General features: G+C 37.7%; 1 protein-coding gene across 1 annotated transcript in view; it reads right to left on the reverse strand.

Moving 5' to 3' along the window:
• The window catches only part of DMD (dystrophin), a 2,407,712-nt gene that overhangs the window by 2,188,716 nt on the left and 195,184 nt on the right, over positions 1–23,812 (reverse strand). Inside the window, 1 exon segment of the mRNA XM_080651877.1 lies at positions 18,710–18,771. Within this exon segment, the coding sequence (XP_080508003.1) occupies positions 18,710–18,771 (62 nt within the window).

The raw sequence follows: 23,812 nt of genomic DNA on the forward strand, positions 1-23,812 counted from the left end.
TATTTTTTCCATTGCTCTTTAGAGAGAGTAGGAGAGAGAGAGAGAGAGAGAGAGAGAGAGAGACTGATGTGACCTGCAACCATTTGGTGTGCAGGCAGATGCTCTAATAACTGAAACACAGGCCAGGGCATGATTCCCCCCTTTTATTACACATTTTTATCAGGCAAGGTGTTTAACTTTATCAAATGTTAACTACTCATACTTAAATGTAAACAAAGTTAAGATCACTAGATAATTTGAGAAATTACTTTAAAAATGAGAGAGATCCCCAAAACAAAACAAAAGAAGGAAAACAAGAACCATGCAAGAAGCAGAAGAGAAGTGCTGGAAGAATTATAAAGAAAGTCCATATAAAGTAAGAGATATGATTGCATTTTCTCAAACAAGATCATGAGGAATAAAAAATGATCACAAAGGAAGAGTAGAACAGAAAATATTTTGACATAATATCTAAAAAAAATTACCTCTCTTGAGCCCTTTCTCAGAAAGCTACTACTCTACTACAACAAGAGAGTAAACCAAGAAAGATGATGACACAGGATCTAGAACACTAAGGGTCAAACACAGGAGAGAAATAGAGAAAGGTCTTTGGACAGCAGCTGCACATCAGGGTCAAAAATGCACATTCTAGAGGGTGATATGTATAACAACAGGCTTGAGTTATTATGTGAACTTCAATAGTTTGTGATACTGTTGTAATTAACCTACTTATTAATAACAGGAAAGGAGCAAGAGGAAGATAGCCACATGCCCAGTCAAGTTGAGATGACATTGGGAAGGTACTTGGCTGTCAATCACAGTTGGGAACAGGCCATTGTCCAGAACAGGCATGGCCACTACAAATGTGCAGAAATTCAGGATACTTAATTCCCTGAATAAAGAAATTTATTCGTGTGCTCTTGCTCCTCTTGGGACTCTTATTGCAGGGGGCACACTCTCTTGGGTCCCCTGCATTCACTCACCCCCACATATAATGGACTAACGGACTGTAACTAGCCTGATGCTGTATTGGACCTGTTCCAACATGATATAGAAACTCTAGACACTGGCTTTGCTTTTACCTTTACTGGAACCCCAGTTATACTTCTTCTATGACTGGAATGGAACTTTGAAAACCCAGGGATATAATTCCATGCAAATAAAGATCACTCATCCTCCCATGCTACTCTCAGAAAATTATTTTTCTTAAGATATAAGAACACCACCCTTGGCACCCTTTAGGGAAGAGGACACCCCAATTTCTCTGATAACATGTGGACTTCTGACAATAATAAGCACACCTTCTTATTTATGCTCTCTTCCCTTCTTTGTCTCTTTTTCTTTGAGTTAGGCTGTAAATATTTTAACCCAGTACTCCATTCATGGCCTGGGGCTTTACCACAGGTGCCCTATCTATTTTTTCTAGTCATCAACACTAAAAACTTAATCATAAAGCTGTGTTTCAGACCTAATATTTTTTCTATACATTGCTTATTAAATCTATTCAGTTCTCATACCTCATTAAACAAAACTTTATGTAACCAAAATCCATCAGTTCTCATACTTCACTCAGCAAAATAAAAACCTGACAAACACCAGGCTCAGAAATTCTTCTCAAAGGGATTCAATTCCTTTTGCTCTCACAAGAATATAAATAATAATAGCCAATACTAATTAAATGTTTACCATATTCCAGGTATAATTCTACATGCTGTGCATGCAGAACATCTTTTAATCCTTTAAATAAATATTAGATGAGGAAGTTGAGGCTTAGGAAGTTTAGTAATTTACTCAAGTTAATACACACTAAACACTAAACTGGGAATTAAAACTCAGTCTTCTGAATCCAGTGTTTATCCTCACACTGATTTCCTGAATGCCTCATAACCACATTTGGCCAAATTTTAATATTAAAACCAAAGCGATCAACAGTTCCCAAACATGTCACTCTCTTCTCCTTTCTCTCTGTTTTTATACCAATTTATGGTATCTATATCTGTTTAGTGTCCTGAGACAATACCATGCACCCATCAGATACATTCCTGTCCCCTTTTCAGTCATTAGCCAAATCTTGTTTCCATCTATCCAACCAGGTCATCTTCATTTATATCACCCTGGCCTCCTATCAAGACTGTCATGGCTTGGTGGGTAGGTTCAAGGAAATGTAGACCTTGAACTCAGTGTTACAAATGCATATTTTGAAGTTTTATACTAAAAAAATTTTCTGAGTGCTTCCTAAAGTTCAAGTCCAGTCTTAGGCCCCGAGTAGAGGTGATGTTTGAGGACATGAAAGAAGATGAAAGAATAAGTGCTGACAGAATAAAGGACTGAGATAATGGACAGTGTGACCAATTTTGTTTTCAATTTCCCTCTCCATGTCTTCCTTATTTCTATCCAGTCCATTCATTCAATAAATATATGTACACCAGGGCATATGCTCTAGGCTGAGTATATAGTAATGATCAAACCAAGGTTTGGACTCTCCAGCTCAGTTAATAAATATAAAATGTATGTAAACAATAATTACAATGCTGTTAACTTAGGTTATATATAATAAATAATATGAAGAAGGAAACTATGGTAAATCAAGCCTGTATCTACTGATTTATCCACCCTAGATTATAGGAGAGGCAAAGATCAAGTTAACTCCAATGCAAATGTAATGGATATACACACACATTCACACACACACACACACACACACACACACACACTATGACAGAAGTACTTTGTATCTTTCATGCTTTTCCTAAAAATTTAAACTGATTTATAACTTTGAGGTTAATTAATAAATTAACCTAAAAATAAGTACTCTTTCCCTGTAAACATGCTAAAACTAAAATTCATTTCCATGATTTCTCATGGAAAATATACCTCTAATTTTCCACCAAACCCTCTTCTTCAATAGACTTACTTATCCCAGTAAACAGCCATCCCATCCCATCCTTCCTTATCTTCAGGCCAAAATAGTTTTCTCCACTTTCTCAATCTCATAGCTAGTCCATCAACAAATTCTGTTTTATCTACTTTTAAAATGTATTCAAAGTAGGACCATTTCTCTCCAGGTCCATAGCTACCAACCTAATTATCTAATTCTAGTCCTCTCTCTCTCTCACTTTCTCTCTCTCCTTGGATTACTACACAATCCTCTAGCTCACCTCTCTTTTACCTTCACATCTCACATTGTAATTTATATTGCTTCCAACCACTACTTAAAGCTCTCTGTTTCCTAATCTACACTAATAAAAGAGAAAGATGCAAATTGACCATACCTTTGCAACACCCACCAGCCAATCAGGAGTGAGTATGCAAATTAAGCAAACAAAGATGGTGGGTTAATTTGCATATGCAGGCGCCAAGCGGCAGGGCGCGGGAATGCTTGCATTCTGCACCGCCCCAGCCGCTCTGGGCCTCTGGGCAGCGTGGGAAGGTGGAAAGGCAACTCTAGGCTGGAGCAAAGGCAGAAAGGTGGTTCCAGCCAGAGTGAAGGCGGTGCCAGCAGCCAGGGGAAGGAAGGCCCATTCTTGCATGAATCTTTATGCATCGGGCCTCTAGTCTGCCATAATAGAGAAGCCAAGGCCTTTGCAATAGTCAATTAGGTCCTACCTGATTTGTTTCCCTAATATCTGCCTTTGCTCCAGCCTGGAGCTGCCTTTCCACCTTCCCACGCTGCCCAGAGGCCCAGAGCGGCTGGGGCGGTGCAGAATGCAAGCATTCCCGCGCCCCGCCGCTTGGCGCCTGCATATGCAAATTAACCCACCATCTTTGTTTGCTTAATTTGCATACTCACTCCTGATTGGCTGGTGGGTGTTGCAAAGGTATGGTCAATTTGCATCTTTCTCTTTTATTAGTGTGGATTAGGAAACAGAGAGCTTTAAGTAGTGGTTGGAAGCAATATAAATTACAATGTGAGATGTGAAGGTAAAAGAGAGGTGAGCTAGAGGATTGTGTAGTAAACTCCTGAAGTTCATACTAGTCCCAGTCACTCTACTCCAGTCATCCTGCTGTCCCTTGAATACATACACCCTTCTCAGGACCTTTGTACATGTTCTTCCCCCTGACTAGAACTTTCTTATACAAGACACTTGCATGATCCATTCTCTTCCTTTCTACAGGTTTATTATACATCTCTTCAGAGAGGTCTTCTCAGGATCCACTATATAAAATAGCAACCCATTCTATTCTTCCCCTTTTCATCATTCATCTTACCACCCATCACTATCTGAAATTCTATATTCTAGTTATAGAGAGAGTAAAAAAAAAACATGTTGACAAATAAATACAGAGAATGCCATATGTTTTGGCATTTGCTCAGTGTTTCCTTTCTTAGTTTAGCTCATCTGTTTCATAGGGCCCTATGATTAAAGCTATGCTTCCTCTTCACTGCCATGTTTAAAAACTTGGAGCAGCTTACAAGTAACAGGCACACAATAAATAATAAGTTAGTGAATGTTGACTTTAGGTGTATTTTTAGCAAAGCTCATTTCCTTAAATATAAATTATTTATGAAGATTAATAACTTAATGTATACACATAATGTTCAAAATATTTATTCTCTGACTAACATAATAGTTGCAGTTGTGGGTAATTTTAATAGTAGGACCACTTCCTATAAAAAGTACATCCACAGATCATGTATTTTGAGAAGAGTGGTTTTTCTGGGGGCCAGGTGATCTAAATCAAATAAGAAAATATTTAGCAAACTCATCTATAATTTTCATTTGTTCTTATTAAGTAACAGCTTAAATTAAACCAAGGGGTGACTTCACTCATCTTTCTAATTAAGGGTTCTATTTGCCTCCATCCATGAGTGGGTCACAATTCTGCATATGACTAAAGTGATTACTTATTTATTGATCACCATTTGTCTACTTTTATTGTTTCTCTTCTCTGCACATAGAATTGAGATAGTGAAATTAAGGAATAAATTGGCATAAGATTAAGCAAAGGATTTTTAAAACCTAATTCCACCTTTTGTAATTTAAGAACTTTAAAAAATCTGCCTATGGCTTCAGTACAAGAGAGGTTTCTACTGTTGAACTTATACCAACAGATTACTGTCAGATGTGATCTTAACTCTTTGTGTTCTAGCTATCATGATCATAAATTGATTGAGAATTCTAGGAGGCCAAAGGAACCTTAGTAAGATAAAAAAACAAACAAAAAAAACACACAAAAAAAACCACATAGCCCATTAAGTAGAACACAGAGGGAGACCCTCAGAAAGCTAATGAAATGATATTCTTCTGCAGAAGAAAAATAATGAACAAAAAATAAATTGAAAGACTGTATCCACTGAAAAATTTAGGTAAATTTTAGATATCTGTTCCAATAAGATACATATTTTTAAGACTTGTACCAGAATACTATTGTGCCCTGGCTGGGTGGCTTGGCTGGTTAGAGTGTTGTCCTGATACTCCAAGGAATCCATTGTAAGATATATATGCATGTGTGTATATGTATAGGGTGTCCCAAAAAGTGTATACACACTTTGAATAAGTATTAAGTCCAATGGGTTAAACCTGAAAAGAAACATCAATTGAGCTATCAGCTGTTAGTGTGTACACATTTTTTGGGATACCTTATATCTATATATATGTAATAGATATCTGATTGGTAGGTTTTAAATCTTTTAATGCCAGCCCAATTCTATTATTGAGTATAGACCCATCAAGATAGAACCCAAATTTAATCAAGTATAGTGATTCTAAGCTAAAAAATGGGAAAGATCATTCCCCACTGAGTGTTCATAAAATTCCTAGATGAGTTTACTTCAAACCTTCCTTACAACAGACCTGATTAAATCACTGACATTCTATGGCAGTGGTTCCCAAAGTGTGGTTCTCAGACCAGCAGCATCAGCATGTCACTTTACCGTCATGTTCAAAAACCTAGAACACGTGATATGTAACAGGTGCTCAATAAATAATGTTAGTGAATGCAGACTACATGTATGGTTGTCAAAGCATGTTTTCTTATATATAAACTAGAGGCCCGGTGCACAATATTCATGCACTTGGGCAGGGGGTGTTCCTCCCTCAGCCTGACCTGTGCCCTCTCACAGTCTGAAACCTCTAGGGGGATGTCCGCCTGCCAGCTTAGGCCCAATCCCCCCCCTCTTGCAGTCCAGGGTTCTCACAGTCCAGGACCCCTCGCTCCTTAACACTACCGCCACTGCACTCACCAGCCATGAGCCCAGGGCCACTCACCCAGAAGCCGGGCTTGCTGCTCCTTAGTGCTGCCTCAGAGGCACAGTGCTCCCTCTGTGGGAGTGCACTGACCAACAGGGGGCAGCTCCTGCATTGAGCATCTGCCCCCAGGTGGTCAGTGTGTGTCATAGCGACTGGTCATTCTGCCATTTGGTAAATTTGCATATTATGCTTTTATTATATAGGATAACTGTTTATGAAGAATAGGGACTTAAGGCACATACAGAATATTCATGATATTCACTGCCTGACATAATAGTTGCAGGTAATTTTAATAATAGAAGCTTGTTCCAACTTGGAACTTGTTACAAATGTAAGTTCCTGGGCTCTCCCTAAACCTGTGAATTAAGAAACTCTGGCTGTGTGTCCCAGCATTCTATTTCAACAACATTTGAGCCTGATGTGGCATACTGACAAGTATATGAGATATCAAACAAATCTACAAAAAATGTAAGCCATTTGTATTTTCACTATATTAATTTTATTATTTTAAAATATTTTTATTGATTTCAGAGAGGAAGGGAGAAGGATAGACACATCAATGATTAGAATCATTGATCAGCTACCTCCTGTATGTCCCCTACTGGCATGTGCCCTGACTGGGAATTGAACAGTGACCTCCTGATTCATAGGTCAATCCTGAGCCACAGCAGCCAGGCTGCATTTTTACTTTAGATGTATATGTCTATTCCTTAAATGCAAAATATATGCTTCTGACTCAAATTTGCATAAAGGATTAGTGGTTATAGGGTAGCCTAATTACTCAGTCATTGCCTATTGTTTTAAAACTTCACATTTTTTAGCCAAAAGTTTAATTTTAACATGATCAAATCAATATTTCATTTTTGGCTTAACCCACCCCAACAATAATATAATTATTCAGGAATAGCATCATGCTTCCTCTCACAATCTCAGATCTCACACAGATCTCCTTGGCACTCCCCACCAGAAAGATAAAATTTCCTCAATCTTTCCAAGTTTCTACATGCAATTCCTACTGCTTTCATCTCTCTTTCAATTGTCTTTTTATGGAAAACCTCAGATTAAATGGTCCCTCTTTTCAAAAGAAGTCCCCCTTTCCAAAGCAATTAGTCATTCTTTTTTCTATGTTCCCATAGCACTTCTATTACAGGTCATGTTTTATTTTAATTATCTATATCATAAAAGGCCTGTGGTCATGATGCCGTAACGGCAGAATGACCAAACAACCTGTCACCAGGAGGTGCATGGAGCACCTCTCGCGGGCCAGGACTCACAGCTCGCGGGGCTCGCGCGGGGCTGGCGCGGGCTCGCATGGGGCTGGCAGGTCTGGGGTCCCATAGCTTGCGCAGGGTGGGTCTGGGTCTTGCGCAATTTAGCACGCTGGACCTCTAGTTTTTTATATAATTGTTTCCTCCTTTAGATGATAATCTCCTAGAGAGGAAAAACCATGCTGTATTATGCCTTTATCAATGTACAATATTTTTATACATTGATTTCTGTCTCTTCACATAGTTGTCACTCAATAGATAACTGTTAAACATTGAAAGATTATTTTAATAACCATATGTCTCATTGTACCAAAATACCAACTATTCTTTCCATAATGGAAATAAAGTCAAAGACTTTAATATGTTTTGCTAGAAAGATAGGTAGGACTCTAAGACAGAATGAATTAGATAACTAATGCATTTGCCTATCAGCTACAGAGAAATTTTTTTGCTAACAACAATCATGCTAATTGGTAAATATTTACATTTACCAGCTAAATATGCTTGCCACTGAGACTATTCCATATATGAAGGTATAGCAATCAATAATTCCAATATTCTCGTAAGATATTTCAGAGCACAGTGGCTTAAAAAGCAAAACATGTGTACCTTGCAAAACTACCTAGAATTATTAAGAGCTAAGTAACAGTGAGTTGATCAAGAAAAACATATTTTTAAGAAAGAGTGCAATATAAACAACAAATTACTTGTCTTCTATTGAGAACTGTGAGTCCTATCACAATCCAATTTTCCTTTCACTAACTGAATGCTATCCTTTGTTTATTGGGTACTTTGCAAAGATTAGATTCAGGAAAACATTCAAGGAAATGGTTCTCAGTGGATTAAACCATTAGCATAATTATCTCACTTGCAAACAGAGACACGTCATGCTAGAAGTCATCTTAACATCTAGTGTAGATGTTAAAGAGTCCACATGCCAATAAAGCAATACTTTGCATTTCTCATTAAATTATTTTAAATATTTAAAATATTTCTTTTCTACCATCCCCTCTGACAGTTTTCAGCCTGCTCCCCATGAAAAAAGGTGAAGGGATTAAGCAAAAACAAACAGATAAACAAACAAACAAATTCATAGACACAGACAACAGATAGGGATTAGCAGAGTGAAAGGGATTTGGGGGAGGTAGAAGAGAGTAAAGGAAGGATAAATGGTGATGAAAGGAGACTTGCTTTGGGTGGTGAACACACAATACAATATACAAATGATGTATTATAGAATTGTACACCTGAAACCTATATAATTTTATTAATGAATGTCACCCCCAATAAATCCAATGAAAATCCCTCATACACAATAATTTATTTATGATTAGTGGAAATTAAAATATTAATAAATAAAAAAGTCATAATTTACATGATTATATTGAAAACTAGAGTACTTCACTCACCAAAACTTAGCAGCATGTAGTATTAACATTTAATGTTTTGGAAATCATTCAGAAAGAATCAATTAAAAATATAAACAATGGTTGAGTTTTGAGGTTACTAACCATTCAAAGGTAGGTTAAAATCTCTATTGGTATTGTAAACATTAAATACCTTCTATTCTTAAGTGTTTAATGTCTTTAAACCCTCCTCTTCACTTCTCATAAAACTTATCAGTTTTGTGACAAGTGTCCCAAGAAAAATGTATCATTTGGTAGGTGGAATTATCACAATAGTAACACAGGTTTTAGAGTTCAGTTTGCTGGGTTTCAGCTTCATCTCTTCCATTTACCTTGAGCAAGCCACCTAAGCTCTCATTTACCATAGCTCATCTCAAATACTTATCTCATAAGGTCTTTGGAGCAAGTTATCATAAAAATATAACTCTCAATAGTATTATTAATATAAGGATATACATGAAAAAAAGTTCCTAATCTTCACTATTTCTGAAATGGGAATTTCTTTAGTTTCCTGTAGCAATATTCACCTCTCTACAGCAACCATACAAAATGATTCAAATTTTACCAAAGCCTTATATGAGCTGCTTATAGTGGTCCAGAGACCTGGTTCACTGTCCTTCATCCTCTCTAGTGATCTAATTCTTCCTGATACCAAACAGATATGAGAAACAGGAATCCAGAGGCACAGAGTGGTCTGTTTATATCTCTGGTGAACTTTCCATGATACAGTAGACTGCTCAATTACTTCTGTTAAATCAGACCCCTTATCCTATATAATAAAAGTCTAATATGCTAAGTGTCCAGTTGTCTGGTCATCTGTTCAACCAATCAAAGCATAATATGCTAATGATATGCTAAGGTTGCTCAACTGCTTGCTGTGATGTGCACTGACCAACAGGGGGTAGACAGTCGACCGGTAGGTTAGTTTGCTGCTGGGGTCAGGACTGAGCGTGTTGGGGCAGACCACACCCTGGACCCCTCCCACAGTCCCTACCTGGCAGGCCAACCTCCCAATTGTGCACCGGTGGGGTCCCTTGGCCTGGCCTGCGCTCTCTCACAATATGGGACCCCTTAGGGGATGTCAGAGAGCTGGTTTTGGCTGATCCCACAGGCCAGGCTGAGGGACCCCACTGGTGCATGGATTCATGCACTGGGCCTCTAGTATAATAATAATATAGGAGAAGGCAAAAGTATGTTTACAGTTGTGATCATGAGAAACAAAGTTTATTCTTGCATTATTATTTATTTATTAGTTATTGTATTATTTATTTGTATTGCTATAAACCTACTTTTGTCTACCCCTGTATATAATATGTTAGTTATGTATAAATTTAGAATGAACATAGAGGAAAGGGATATACATATTGTTACCACTTTCTCTTTCACTGAAACAATGTTTTGCCCCTATGTTCCAGTATCTTCCTTTTATACAATGTAACCATTTAATTAACTTTACATGTAACATACTTACAAGGCGTGTATATGACTATTTCTGGGTTTGTGTGTGCATATTGAGGGCATAGTTTGGCATAAAGTGTATAGCATGATAACATAACAAATAAATGATCTATTCTCCCCGTAGCATCCAAAGAAGGTAGCTAAAACCAAGTTCAAAAAAGAAATGAGCAGGCATCAAAGGAAAATTGCATAAACATATAATCCCTTCAATTCAAAAAATATATTATACAGCATTAAAAATGGCAATATTTTATGTTTATGTTTTACTATTTATAAAACTCTTTTAATATGTTTTCTTACAAAGTGGGCATGGGCATATAAGGAAAATAACACTCAAGGAATTTGAATTTATGTTTAACTTTCTTTCCAAGATGAATTCAAGTGTGGATATAATGAATTTCCCTAAGGCTCCATTGTACAGAGCTCTGTAAAGAAGCCTGATTTACTGAGTCACAATTTTAGTGTTAATTTTCTTTATTTAATGCTCATCATGCTGGCTAGAAAGTAAATTATAATGCATTCTTGGAAAAGGTATATTATATCAATTAATTGTCTCATGTTTTTTATCCTGAGTTAGTCCTGGCTTTCTATGTATGGTCATATATATCATGAGGACATAAATTTATTATCATATCATGGGCTTTTGTGAAGTTCATAGACAGAACCAAGAATGCATTTCTACTTCATTTAAGTCAAATAAAAAGTATATTGCTTTTGGAAGAATCACACAAAAAAGTGTAGAGAGAGAATGGAAATAAAGATAATTACTAAATCTGGTATAAGCTCATAACCATTATATAAGTCATTGGGAAATGTTTTAAATCTTTCAGTTGATCTGGTAGTAAAGTAAATATTTGTCCCCACAGATTGCTTTATCTCTATCACAAACATCAAGCAAATTTTATGACAAAATTATTTTTGGTCATGATTTCAAAAGCTTATGTGAATGAGCCTGTGTGAATGAACAAGATACTTATCATGTGAATTATATCTGTGGTACAGTTTTGTAGAATTATAAAATATCTACAAATTATATGAATAGAATATTTACCTTGAATTAATCTTTCCTAGCAATGGCTTTGTGTTTATGTGGAGATAAATAATGCTTGCTTATTTTTAGAGAATAGATATGATTTATTCACATTCTAGTATAAATTTTTAGAATCGAAGGTTAATAGAAGAGTTATTTTGCAAAAGATATAGGGCCTATTTTAAAATGCTACAGGCTGTGTGAAAAATCAGTTGCAATTACTATACACAGGTACATTTGGCTTCAAATGACACAAATGATAAGGCTATATTTAATCACATTTCCCCTTAAAGTATCCTTTATGTAGTTTAACAAAATAACAAGGAACTACTTTGCTGTCTCTCTATACTTTAAAAAAATACTATGTATATGTGTGTGTATGCCTCACTGATAAACATTTTAACTCATCAGATTTATTTTTATTGCTGTGTATTTGTCTTTGTCTAGTTCCACACAGACAGATGATTTTTCATTGCTTTTTCTGTCTTTTTAGAGTCTTCAACATAGCCTTTTCCACTCAGAACTTTTCTTTTTTTCTTAAACTTAGCATATATTCAATTATCTGTATTAATGACTAGAATGAACTATTACATTTATTTAGCGCACTAGTAATTATCATTGAGGTTACAAAGAAAACACATTCCTGCCTTCAATTTGTTCCCATTTTCTTAGTCTGAGTGTCTTGCTCTTTGATGCTGTTTCCTTTAGAGCACCGATTTTCAACCTGTGTGCAGCAAGAATTTTTAAAACATGCAATACCTGACTATGTAGTCAGGGCACTGCCCTTTGTTCCCTTAGACTGTCAAATAAAAGAATGACAACAACCAACACAACAATAGCCATCTGGTATGAATGAATCAACAACCAACACAACAATAGCCATCTGGTATGAATGAATCAAAATTATACCTATGTACTTTGTCCAATCGGCAAAAAATATAATACGTTTTTTGGTGTGCCTCAGAAATTTAGTAATTAGTTTATGAGATTAGAGAGGTTGAAAATTGCTACTTTAGAGTTTCTTAGTCTGTAGAACTTTCTTCATAATGGATGAATCTAGAAGGATTCATTCTAATACCAGAGTATTGAACACCCATAGCCCACTCAGTGCTACTTCATTTAGCAATTATCCAACATCTTCCAAATGTGTAGGTTCCAAGAGCTCAGAAAACAGAACTTAAATTAATTCCGTGTCTCCTAGAAGTCTTCTGAATGCCATGAAGTGATTCAACAAGCATGTGTCAAATGACATATCTCAGTTATGTCTAGCTCTTGGTATCACCAAATGGCTTAAACTGAATCAATCAGCTTTATCTTAATTCTCATTATCTTCATAAATGTATAAATATAACTTAGTCATGTACCTAAACTGTTGCCAAGACAAAATCAGATAACATGGAAAATATATTTTTTCAAGTTCTCTAAATGAAAAATGAACACACACACACACACACACACACACACACACACACACACATGAATTTTGTCTCTAAATATTTTTCCTCTGTTTTTACAAACATTTATTTATATTCCTGGTATCTAGGATATGCCCAAATATGAAACTTTTATATTTGAAAGAATGGTGACTCTCTTGATGTAATTTTAATTGGTTTAGGGAGAACACTTATAAAATAAATGAAATAAGTGGGAGCTGAATTTGAGGGAGGATACTTATGAACAGAACAGTCAGTGCACTCAGCCATGTGATTATCCCACAGCTTTTAAAATATGGGCACTCATGAGGGTTGAGAAAAATTGCTCTAAGGCAATGCCAAAAATGTATTCATAGAGGATAAGATATCAAACAAAGTTTTGTATATTAGCACATGAGTTATGGTAAATGACACTTAAAAATGTCAATGTATAGAGAGGGATGTTCTATTTAGATTTCTGGAATGAGAATTCACTTTGTGTTTGTCTTTGTCATGGTTACATACCTTATTAAAATAACTCATTGATTTAATTCAAAGATTCAGAGTACTTTTAAATATATTTGTATTGATTTCAGAGAGGAAGGGAGAGAGAGAGAGAGAGAGAAACATCAATGATGAGAGAGAATCATTGATCAGCTGCCTCCTGCATGCTCCACACTGGGGATTGAGCTGGCAACCAGGGCTTATGCCCTGACTGGGAATCGTACTCTGACCTCCTGGTATAGGTTGACACTCAACCACTGAGCCATGCAGCCAGGCAAAGATTCAGAATATTATGTTGCATTTATTATTTCAAATATCTCTATAATGCCAAATTTTCTATATATTTGTTTGAAAGCCTATATCTATTGCCTATTTAAAAATTCAAAATATAAGAAAATTTTAACGAAGACAGTAGATACAGAAATCAAACCATACACATCCATCTGGTAAATATTCTAAAAATTATGAATTCCTATCTTAAATATTTCTGAGTTTATTTTTCATTTATTCTTCTTCATTTGTGTTGTTATACCTTATTCTTTTTTACTATTTGTATCCCACTTAGTTAAAAAAAAACCTTGAAATTTTAAAAACATGTTCCTCGTTATGTTTATTGTTTAAAGCTCTGTAATATCAACATTTAATTATTAATTCAGAAAGTAAATACAAGTGGAATTTGATTAGTTCAAATCCAGTAACTTAATTTCTTGCCAATATACTAAAGGGTACCTGGCAAAATTTTGCTATCAAATACCACAAAGAATGGATGATACTCAAATCTTTTGTGACAGTATAGAGAGCACTATTTAGATCATATCTCCCATTGGATTGTTTTGGATCCATTACCAAGGCTTTTACAAAATGAGACAGACTCATGAGGAATTCATATATATTAAGAGTATCAAGCATTGCACTAGGAGTTTTTACATATAGTTGAAGACTTAGAAGTGGCTAGGCAGTTAGGGACGGGACTAGGGGGAGAGAAATGTAAAAGGGAAATGCAGCTGAATTCTGCAGGCTTGAGCAGGAACCAGTTCGTCCCACACCCTGTCCCATGTAAAATCATAAGAACAAAGGGCCCTGGTCATGGGCTGGACACACAGGGCAGGGAAAATGAATGGGAATCCTGAAGTTTAAAATGTATGAATGTTGCTAGGGCCGAAGTTTTCAGATCAATCAACGGAAAGTTTGCAGGGCACATATTAACCCCTAGACAAAGAAACTTCTGCAGCAACCTGCTTGGGTTCCCTCCCTGCAGCAGGGAGATTTTCTGTAATAACACTGCTTTTGCTCATCTCTTTGTCTGTGAACTCTTTCTTTGATTTGGCAAGACAATGAACTTAGACCCGAACAGAAAATCTGTATCATAGTAACTCTTAATCCTCACAATAACATACAAAATAATCACTTAAAGCCTTGCATAGAGGACTGTATTTTATTACCTTTCTTTTCCCATTACACAATATGCATGTATACACACATACATGATAGAAAGATGAGGAAACTGACTCAAAGCATTTGGTTTTCCCAAATCCAGAATTACTAGATTTATTTTTAGTTATTTATTTTTAATCTTTGTTGTTGAGAGTATTACAGATATTCCCTCTTTTTTTCCCTCAATGTCTCCCTCTACCCTGTTCCCGCCCCACCCCAGGCCTTCACTACCCTATTGTCTGTGTTCATAGGTAATGCATAGATGCATATAAGGTCTTTGGTTAATCTCTTCCCACACCCACCTCACTCCTTCCCTCTGAGATTAGACAGTCTGTTCCATGTTTCCACGCCTCTGATTCTATTTTATTTGTTAGATTTCTTGTTCATTTATTTTGATTTTTAGATTCAATTATTGATAGAAATGTATTTATTGCCATTTTATTGTTCATATTATTGATCTTCTTCTTCTTTTCTTTTCTTCTTTTTCTTCTTCCTCTTCCTCTTCTCAAAGAATACCCATCAGCTTTTCATGTAATACTGGTTTGATGGTGATGAACTCCTTTAGCTATTTCTTGTCTGTGAAGCTCTTTATCTGACCTGCAATTCTAAATGATAGCTTTGCTGGGTAAAGTAATTTTGGTTGTAGGTTCTTGCTATTCATCACTTTGAATATTTCTTGCCACTCCCATCTGGCCTGCAAAGTTTCTGTTGAGAAATCAGCTGATAGTTGTATGGCCACTCCCTTGTAGGTAACTAACTGGTTTTCTCTTGCTGCTTTTAAGATTCTCTCTTGGTCTTTCACTCTTGGCATTTTAATTATGATGTGTCTTGGTGTGGGACTCTTTGGATTTCTCTTGTTTGGGACTCTCTGGGCTTCCTGGACTTGTAAGTATTTCTTTCACCAGGTGGGGGAAGTTTTATGTCATTATTTCTTCAAATAGGTTTTCAATATCTTGGTCTCTCTTCTTTTTTTTGCTCTTCTGATTGGGTATTTTTTTGCTTTCTCATATTCCAAATTGTTGATTTGATTCTCAGAGTCTACTGTTGAGTCCCTGTAAATTATTCTTTATTTCAGTTAGTGTATGCTTAACTTCTGACTGGCCCTTTTACATGTCTTTGACATTTTCACTAAGATCCTTGAAAGTCTCACTAAGTCCCTTGAAGCTCTCATTAAGTCCCTGGAAACTTTCATTAAGATCCTTGAGTAACCTTATAACCATTGTTTTGGACATTGTATCCAGTAGTTTGCTTGGTTCCTTTTCTTTCATTTGTGACATGTTTCTTTGTCTCCCCATTTTGGCTGCTTCCCTGTGTTTGTTTCTATGTATTAGGTAGAGCTGCTATGTCTCCTGGAATTGGTAGAGTGCCCTTGTATAGTAGGTGTTCTGTAGGGCCCAAAGGCTCAGCTTCTCCAGTCACCTGAGCTGGGCACTCTAGGTGTGCCTCTGTGTGGTCTGTGTGCACAGTCTTGTAGTTGAGCCTTGATTTCTATTGGAATCATTGGGAGGAATTGACCTCCAGGTGAATTGGCTGTGAGGACCAGCTGCATCTACAATGGAAGAACTGCCCTATGGAGCAGAACTTGTTTCAGTGGGGCATTGGTGCTCAGAGTCTGTCCCTTGAATGTGTCATTTGTGGATATGTAGAGTTGTAATCTGGTATGGTCTGAAGCTGTCCACTGGATGCACTGGTTCTAGGGGCTCCAAGCAGGTAAAAAGTCAGTCATTGTCTGGGGCCACACAGCAGGAGCTACAGAGAGATCTGTAGATGGCTTCTACTTGTATTGGATTAGGAAGTACCCAGGCAAGGCCCAGCTGTGAAGCAAGGCAGGCTGGTGCTAGTGCCATGTCTCTAGGTTTCATTGATAGGTTTCTAGCATGCTGTTGCCAGCTGCTTCTTGTTTAAGAGATTTTAGCAAAGTCTAAGCCTGAGCCAGGACAGGCCATTCAAATGGAAAAGCAGCTATAAGCAGTTTGGGTGGGACTACAAATTGGATGGCATGGGGTCTCAGGGATTCACCAGAGCAGAGCACAGAGTGTGGGTCATGCTAATGGAAACTCAGATATGGCTGCCAGTCAGCTCTGTGATAGGAGAGGTCCCAACACAGGAACAATGACCCCTGTGAGCACCCCTTCTGGGAGAAAGCCACCCCAAGTTCCTGCTCTGATGCCAGACAGTCCAGTTCCTCCCCATATGTTTCTGCATTCCCCCAAACCTGCCACCTAGTGCTGGAGCTCAGAGTATGTGGGACCATATAAGTTCATGCAAGGGTTCTTTAAGAGAAATACCCGGGACTCCAGTAGCCTCCATTGTGTCACTCAGCCATAATCCCCACTGGATTTTACAGTCTAAAATTATGGGGACTTCTCTTCCCAGCTCTGGAATTCTGGGCTGGTGGTCTGGTGTGGAGCTGGGAACACTGCTTCTCAGGGGAGGCTTTGGAGCTATCCCTCCCCATTAAAAAAACACCACACATGGGTGTTGGACCAGCTCATTCTGTGCCTCTCTCCCTCCTACCAGTCTCAATGTGCTTTTTTCTTTTCTTCTTTAGTTTTTTTTTAATTGTTTAAAGTATTACAAATAGTAGTACATATGTCTCCTTTATCCCCCATTGTCCTCCCCTACCTCCCCTAGACCCCAACACATGCCCCCACCCCACACCCAGTGTCAGTGTCGATTGATTAGGCTTATATGCATGTATACAAGTCCTTTGGTTGATCTCTCCCCCCCCCCACCACAAACCTCCCCAGCCTTTCCGCTGTAGTTTTACAGTCTGTTCCATGCTTCTTTGTCTCTGTATCTATTTTTGTTCCTCAGTTTATGATGTTCTTTATATTCCACAAATGAGTGAGATCATGTGATATTTATCTTTCTCTGACTGGCTTATTTCACTTAGCATAATGCTCTCCAGGTCCATCCATGCTGTTACAAATGGTAAGAATTCCTTCTTTTTTACCGCAGCGTACTATTCCATTGTGTAGATGTGCCACAGTTTTTTAATCCAGTCATCTGCTGACGGGCACTTAGGCTGTTTCCAAATCTTAGCTTTGGTGAATTGTGCTGCTATGAACATAAGGATGCATATATCCTTTCTGATTGGTGTTTCTGTTTTCTTGGGATATATTCCTAGAAGTGGTATTACTGGGTCAAATGGAAGTTTAATTTTTAGATTTTTGAGGAAACTCCATATTGTTCTTCACAGTGGCGTCACCAGTCTGCATTCCCACCAGCAGTGCACGAGGGTTCCTTTTTCTATGATCCTCACCAGCACTTGTCCTTTGTTAATTTGTTGATGATAGCCATTCTGACAGGTATGAAATGGCACCTCATTGTTTTGATTTGCATCTCTCAGATAATTAGTAGGACTTCCACTCAGCCTGATTTCAGGTGGTTCTGCATGATGAGTGTTCTGTATTTTAGTTGTAATTTTGATGTGGTTGACAGAGGCAGTGAGTACTGGCATTTACCTATGCCGTCATCTCGGTACTCCCAGAATTATTAAATTTGTATCCAAGTCTTTATAACCTTAAAACCCACACAAACCTCCTTATGTTGCACTCTTAATGTTAGTTTTCTTAAATTATTTGACACATGCTCAAAGTGGTAGGGCCAAATAGAGTCAAGTTATATCAGTTTTTCTTGAACTTGGTAAAGACCAAGAAAGACAAAAAAATGATAATTTCAGAATAATGAAAATCCCTCATATCTTCTCATCTGTGACATATACTAGCTACTTGATGGAAGATGGATATTAAAATTCTCTGATAACTGATATCATTAAAGAAACTCACACTATCAAGAACAACCAAAGATACACTTTGTCAAATTAAATAATTTCTCTTTACCATATATTATGCTGTACTTTCCTTAATTAAAAGTCAACATTATATGCCCAGATTTGCACAGCTAAAATAAAATGACACTATGGAAAAACAATATGGATATTTAAATTACACTCAGGTATGTAGGTCATTTTGAATATTCAGCAACTTATATCTTAAAAAGAGAAGTAACAAAATATCCTTACCTTAGAAAATTGTACATTTATCCATTTTGTGAATGTTTTCTTTTGAACATCTTCTCTTTCATCTACAATGGAAAATTTTAAAAAATTAAGAGTACAGAAGCAATTTTAAATATCATTTATGTTTTATAATTAAGTAACTTAATTATTACATATTAGTATTATTTTATATATATTATTAAATTAATTGATATATGAAATTAAACATGAGTGATGTTGGTATTGGATATTAAAACTAAAATGAAATCTGAAAAATAATTGATATGGTCAATTCCACATTCTTTCAAATATTATATAAATGTATTACAGAACAATAGTCTCATCTAAATAAATGAAATATTATTTATTCTCCTATAATGAGTAGGTACTGTAGTATAATTAAAAGAGTCTATTACCTGTCATTTCTTCTGAAAAAAGTATTCCTGAGCCTTTCCTCTTAACCCTCACACCCAGCCCATATAGAAATGATTTTTCCCTCCTTTGCAATACCTGCATAGTCTAACATGGGCCCCTAGCACAGCCTCCTCCCATTATAGGAGAGGTTTCCTGATCATCAGTAGCATGACTTAGTTATTCTTGCATCCCTGAACTTAACACATTGTCTGGACAAATTAATAGCTTAGCAAATATTTGATCAGTATTATGTGAATGCTTTAAAGAAGGGGGACCTCACAACTCCAAAAATTTTAGTACCTCTTTTCATCTAAAAGTCAGGAAATTTCAACTTAAAATGCAAATGATATTCTTCATGGGTTACATATAAATACTCAAGAGGAAAATCCCCAAGGACTTCTTATACCAAGAGATTAGCGGGGAGGGAAATTATTATTTTTTAAATATAATTTTATTGATTGCAGAAAGGAAGGGAGAGGGAGAGAGAGATAGAAACATTAATGATGAAAGAGAATCATTGATTGGCTGCCTCCTGCATGCCCAGTTATGTGATTCTGGTTCATAGGTCAAAGCTCAACCACTGAGCCACGCAGGTCAGGCAGAGGGGAAAATTATTAAGAATGAACTTCACCGAACTCACACTTCTAAAAATTATTTTTTCCTAAGCTGGAAATTAGTATTGAGTCAAATGGACAGAAAAATAAATGATCTTGATTTATTAAAATGCTTTTTTGAAGCAAAAGCCTATCTTTGAATTACTGTAAATGTAATCATATTAGTCAGTGTTCAAAAAATGAGTACATCTGAGAAAAATTTAAAATTGAGAGATTTCACATTTTATTTACTTAGGTCAAAAGAAACCTTATTGAAATGTCCTGACAAAATAACCTTATTTGCTCTCATATTATTTTTCAGTAGTAAATCTCCATTACTTCGTCTAAAAATAAATTATATAAAGAACTAGAGGCCCAGTGCAGGAAATTCATGCACGGGGGGGGGGGAGCAGAGGTGTGTGTCCCTCAGCACAGCCTGCACCCTCTCCAATCTGGGACCCCTCAAGGGATATCCGACTGCCCATTTAGGCCTGATCCCAGTGGGATTGAGCCTAAATAGGCAGTCGGACATCCCTCTCACAATCCGGGACTGCTGGCTCCCAACCGCTCGCCTGCCTGCCTGCCTGATTGTCCCTTACTGCTTCTGCCTGTCAGCCTGATCACCACCTAAACACTCCCCGGCGAGCCTGATCGATGTCTAACTGCTTCCCTGCTGGCCCAATTGCCCCTAACTGCCCTCCCTTGCCAGCCTGATCACCCCTAACTGCCCTCCCCTGCCAGCCTGGTCACCCCTAACTGCCCTTCCCTGCAGGCCTGGTCCCCAACTGCCCTCCCCTGCAGGCCTGGTCAGCCTCAACTGCCCTCCCCTGCAGGCCTGGTCACCCCTAACTGCCCTCCCCCTGCTGGCCTGGTCACCCCCAACTGCCCTCCCCTGCAGGCCTGGTCCCCCCAACTGCCTTCCCCTGCTGGCTATCTTGTGGCGGCCATCTTGTGTCCACATGGGGGAGGCCATCTTGTGTGTTGGGGTGATGGTCAATTTGCATATCATCTCTTTATAATATAGGATTGCTTTCCCATGACAAATGAATCCATGCACTAGGAATATCTGCTTATCTTTAAAGCACATTATTAACCCATAAGTAGATACTCTTAAGCAATCTAAGAGATAACAGTGGAGAAATGAACCTAAACTTTTCATAGATGAAAAAATTGTATTTAGCATCACAAAATGCTTTCTTTTTATGTATTAGTGTTAATCCCACAAACTGCTACATATGTGGTAAAATATCAGCATTATCCATACAATATAGCACAAGTATGAATAAATAAAATAGATAATATTGAAACAGGAACTTTTGGGGGTGAAAAAGACAGGTTTTAGGAAATTCTAGAAATTAAGGGGACCATGGAGGAAGCACAGGACTGCAGAGCAGCAGAAGGTATATTTCCATAGAACAGGGCAGCTGAAAAGCTGCAACTGGTACATTTCCATAGAATGAGGGAGCTGGGAACAGCAAAAGGTCTATATTTACAAAATAAAGAGAAGGAAGCCCTTCATCTAGAAGGAGACTAAGAAAGCCCAGAGGGAATAGGAAAACAATAAGGAAGGAGGGGGGAGGGGAAGTTTCAACCTTGGAGCTCAGGCGTTACTATAGTAACCAGTCTAGGGGAATGGTGACCAATCAGAGGGGATATCAAGGCACCAGGATCTGCAGCCTTTATAAGCTGTAGGGAAAAGAAACTCAGTGGGACCCTTTCCCCCTCCCTATGTGGGAATCCATTCTGAGGGACTCTTTCCCCCGCCCCATGTGGGAGTTTGTACTTGTTCTTCAATAAATCTTCACCTTTGCTATACTACCCTCTATCCATGGATTCATTCTTCGACTCTGGTGGACAAAAAATCCGGGTTCCAGTCAAGGGGAACACCATGTGTTCCGGTCCAAAAATTCTGTATCAAAATAGTGGAACCTGGGTTCTCCAACTTAATTTGCTCTGGATGAGAGGAGTTAGAAACAGGATTAGGCAGACAGGGCAAGGGATGAAAGGAAGGAGGAAATACGGCCATGACCATTGGAGCCAGCTAAAACTGTTACAGGATTCCAGGGCAGGAGAAATAGGGAAAATGACAGGAAAGTTAAAACAAGGCCAAAGGGTGTGGGCAGTTTGTAACCAGCTTGTAACTAACAAGCCATTATCTTCCCCAGGCAAGGACGCAGAGCAAATGGTTAGAAAACCTCCCTAATGAGAGAATTCAGAAAGGGAGGGGAAAGGGGGAAAGGGAAAAAAAAAAAGGATGTTTTACTCCCTAAACAGAGAAGCCAGGAGTCTCAAGATAAAGTTGTCAGGTGCATGTGTGTGTGTGTGTGTGTGTGTGTGTGTGTATAATTATCTACAATTGTGCTATTGATCATGAGTTGAGTTCCATTTGCAAAATAAATAAATGTTAATGACCTTCTTTGCAAGTCCACTTATATTTTCCTACATGTGCATGCATATCCTGTTAACATAGAAAAACATGGGAGACAGAGTATGTGAGTCATTTGAAAGCATTCATTTAGATGTTTTTAAAACATATTGTGGACGAAAGGGGTCACATGCTGACCTGACAAGCTCAGGGGAGGCCTGCATAGCAGTCTTACAAACTGAGAGACCTAAAGGAACCACAAAGGATGGTCTGAAATTAAACTTTAACTAAAAGCAATTATGGTGGGCAGTTACGTCCTAGGCCGGTATCTTCACTGACAAGGTCAACCTTTACCTTAACTGAGCCTATCTGTCTTTTTGCATCTATGGTAACATACCCTTGAAATGTCTGGGTAACTTGTAACTTCCCTTTTCTGGAGCCCCTGGGACACAACCAAATGTGGTGGGCACCAGGACAGATACCACAAATTCCTTCATTATCATGTTAATTGTTTCTGCACACACCTAAGTATGTGTCCATCATTTTACTTTTTATCCAATCCCAGGGGTTTCTTCTGCTTTGCTTTATCCCACCTCCTTAATCTATCACCAATGAATTTCATGTAACCCACCTACATCCCTCCTTTGATTGCAATGCATAAATACAGATGTAACCCACCATTCTCCAGAGCATTATCTCAATTCGTTGAGGTTCTGCTTCCCGGCATATGTCGACAGTTTGACTCAAATAAACTCACAAAAATTCTTTACAGGTTTCAATGTTTTTTTTTATGTTAACAGTATCCAACCATCTTCACCGAAAGCTGAGTAGGAGCACATTTGAAGAGATTTGTTCCAGATGCCTTTAAGTGAAAGGTGGGTAGTAAAGCAATATTTTTATTGTTTTCAATAATATGTACAAAAAGCAATGTTTAGATAGGCCTTGAAGGCAGGAGAAAAACCTTGACATAATGTGCAAAATATTATGTATTTATGTGGTAAATAGCACTAAATTAGAATTTTATCATAAAACATCTTTACTAGATGTCCTCTCTTACCTCATCTGCTTTGAATACAAGAAAAATATACTTTGAAAAAATAAATTACTTGCTAATGTTTTATTTTGACATAGAAAAATTTATGTTCTTTAACATGATAAATATTAATGTAACATTTTTTATTATAAAATATATAAAATTTAATAGTGCCATATTGTTCCCAAAACTGTTTTATGTATCTAATCTCAATCTATATGTCATTTTATAGATTACAAGAATACAAGCTCAGAAGGAATAAAGCTATGAGGTGACAGAGATGAACCTGCTATAGATTATTTGGATCAAAGTCCATGGCTTTTAACATTGACCAGTTTATAACATAACTGCATAGATAAAATGGTATGCCATATGATAATCAGAGTCACAAAAGCTGAACACATTAGCACATTGTATCTAATAAAAGAGTAATATGCAAATTGACCATCACTCCAACACACAAGATGGCCGCCCCCATGTGGATGCAAGATGCCCGCCACAGGATGGCCAGCAGGGGAGGGCAGTTGTGGGCGATCAGGCAAGCAGGGGAGGGCAGTTAGGGGTGATTGGGCCAGCAAGGGACGGCAGTTGGGGGCAATTGGGCCAGCAGGGGAGCAGTTAGGCATGGATCAGGCTGGCAGGGGATTGGTTAGGGGGTGATCAGGCTGGCAGGCAGGTGAGCGGGGGGGAGCCAGCAGTCCCGGATTGTGAGAGGGATGTCT

This window comes from Plecotus auritus, assembly GCF_963455305.1.
Source record: "Plecotus auritus genome assembly, chromosome: X".
Lineage (NCBI taxonomy): Eukaryota > Metazoa > Chordata > Mammalia > Chiroptera > Vespertilionidae > Plecotus > Plecotus auritus.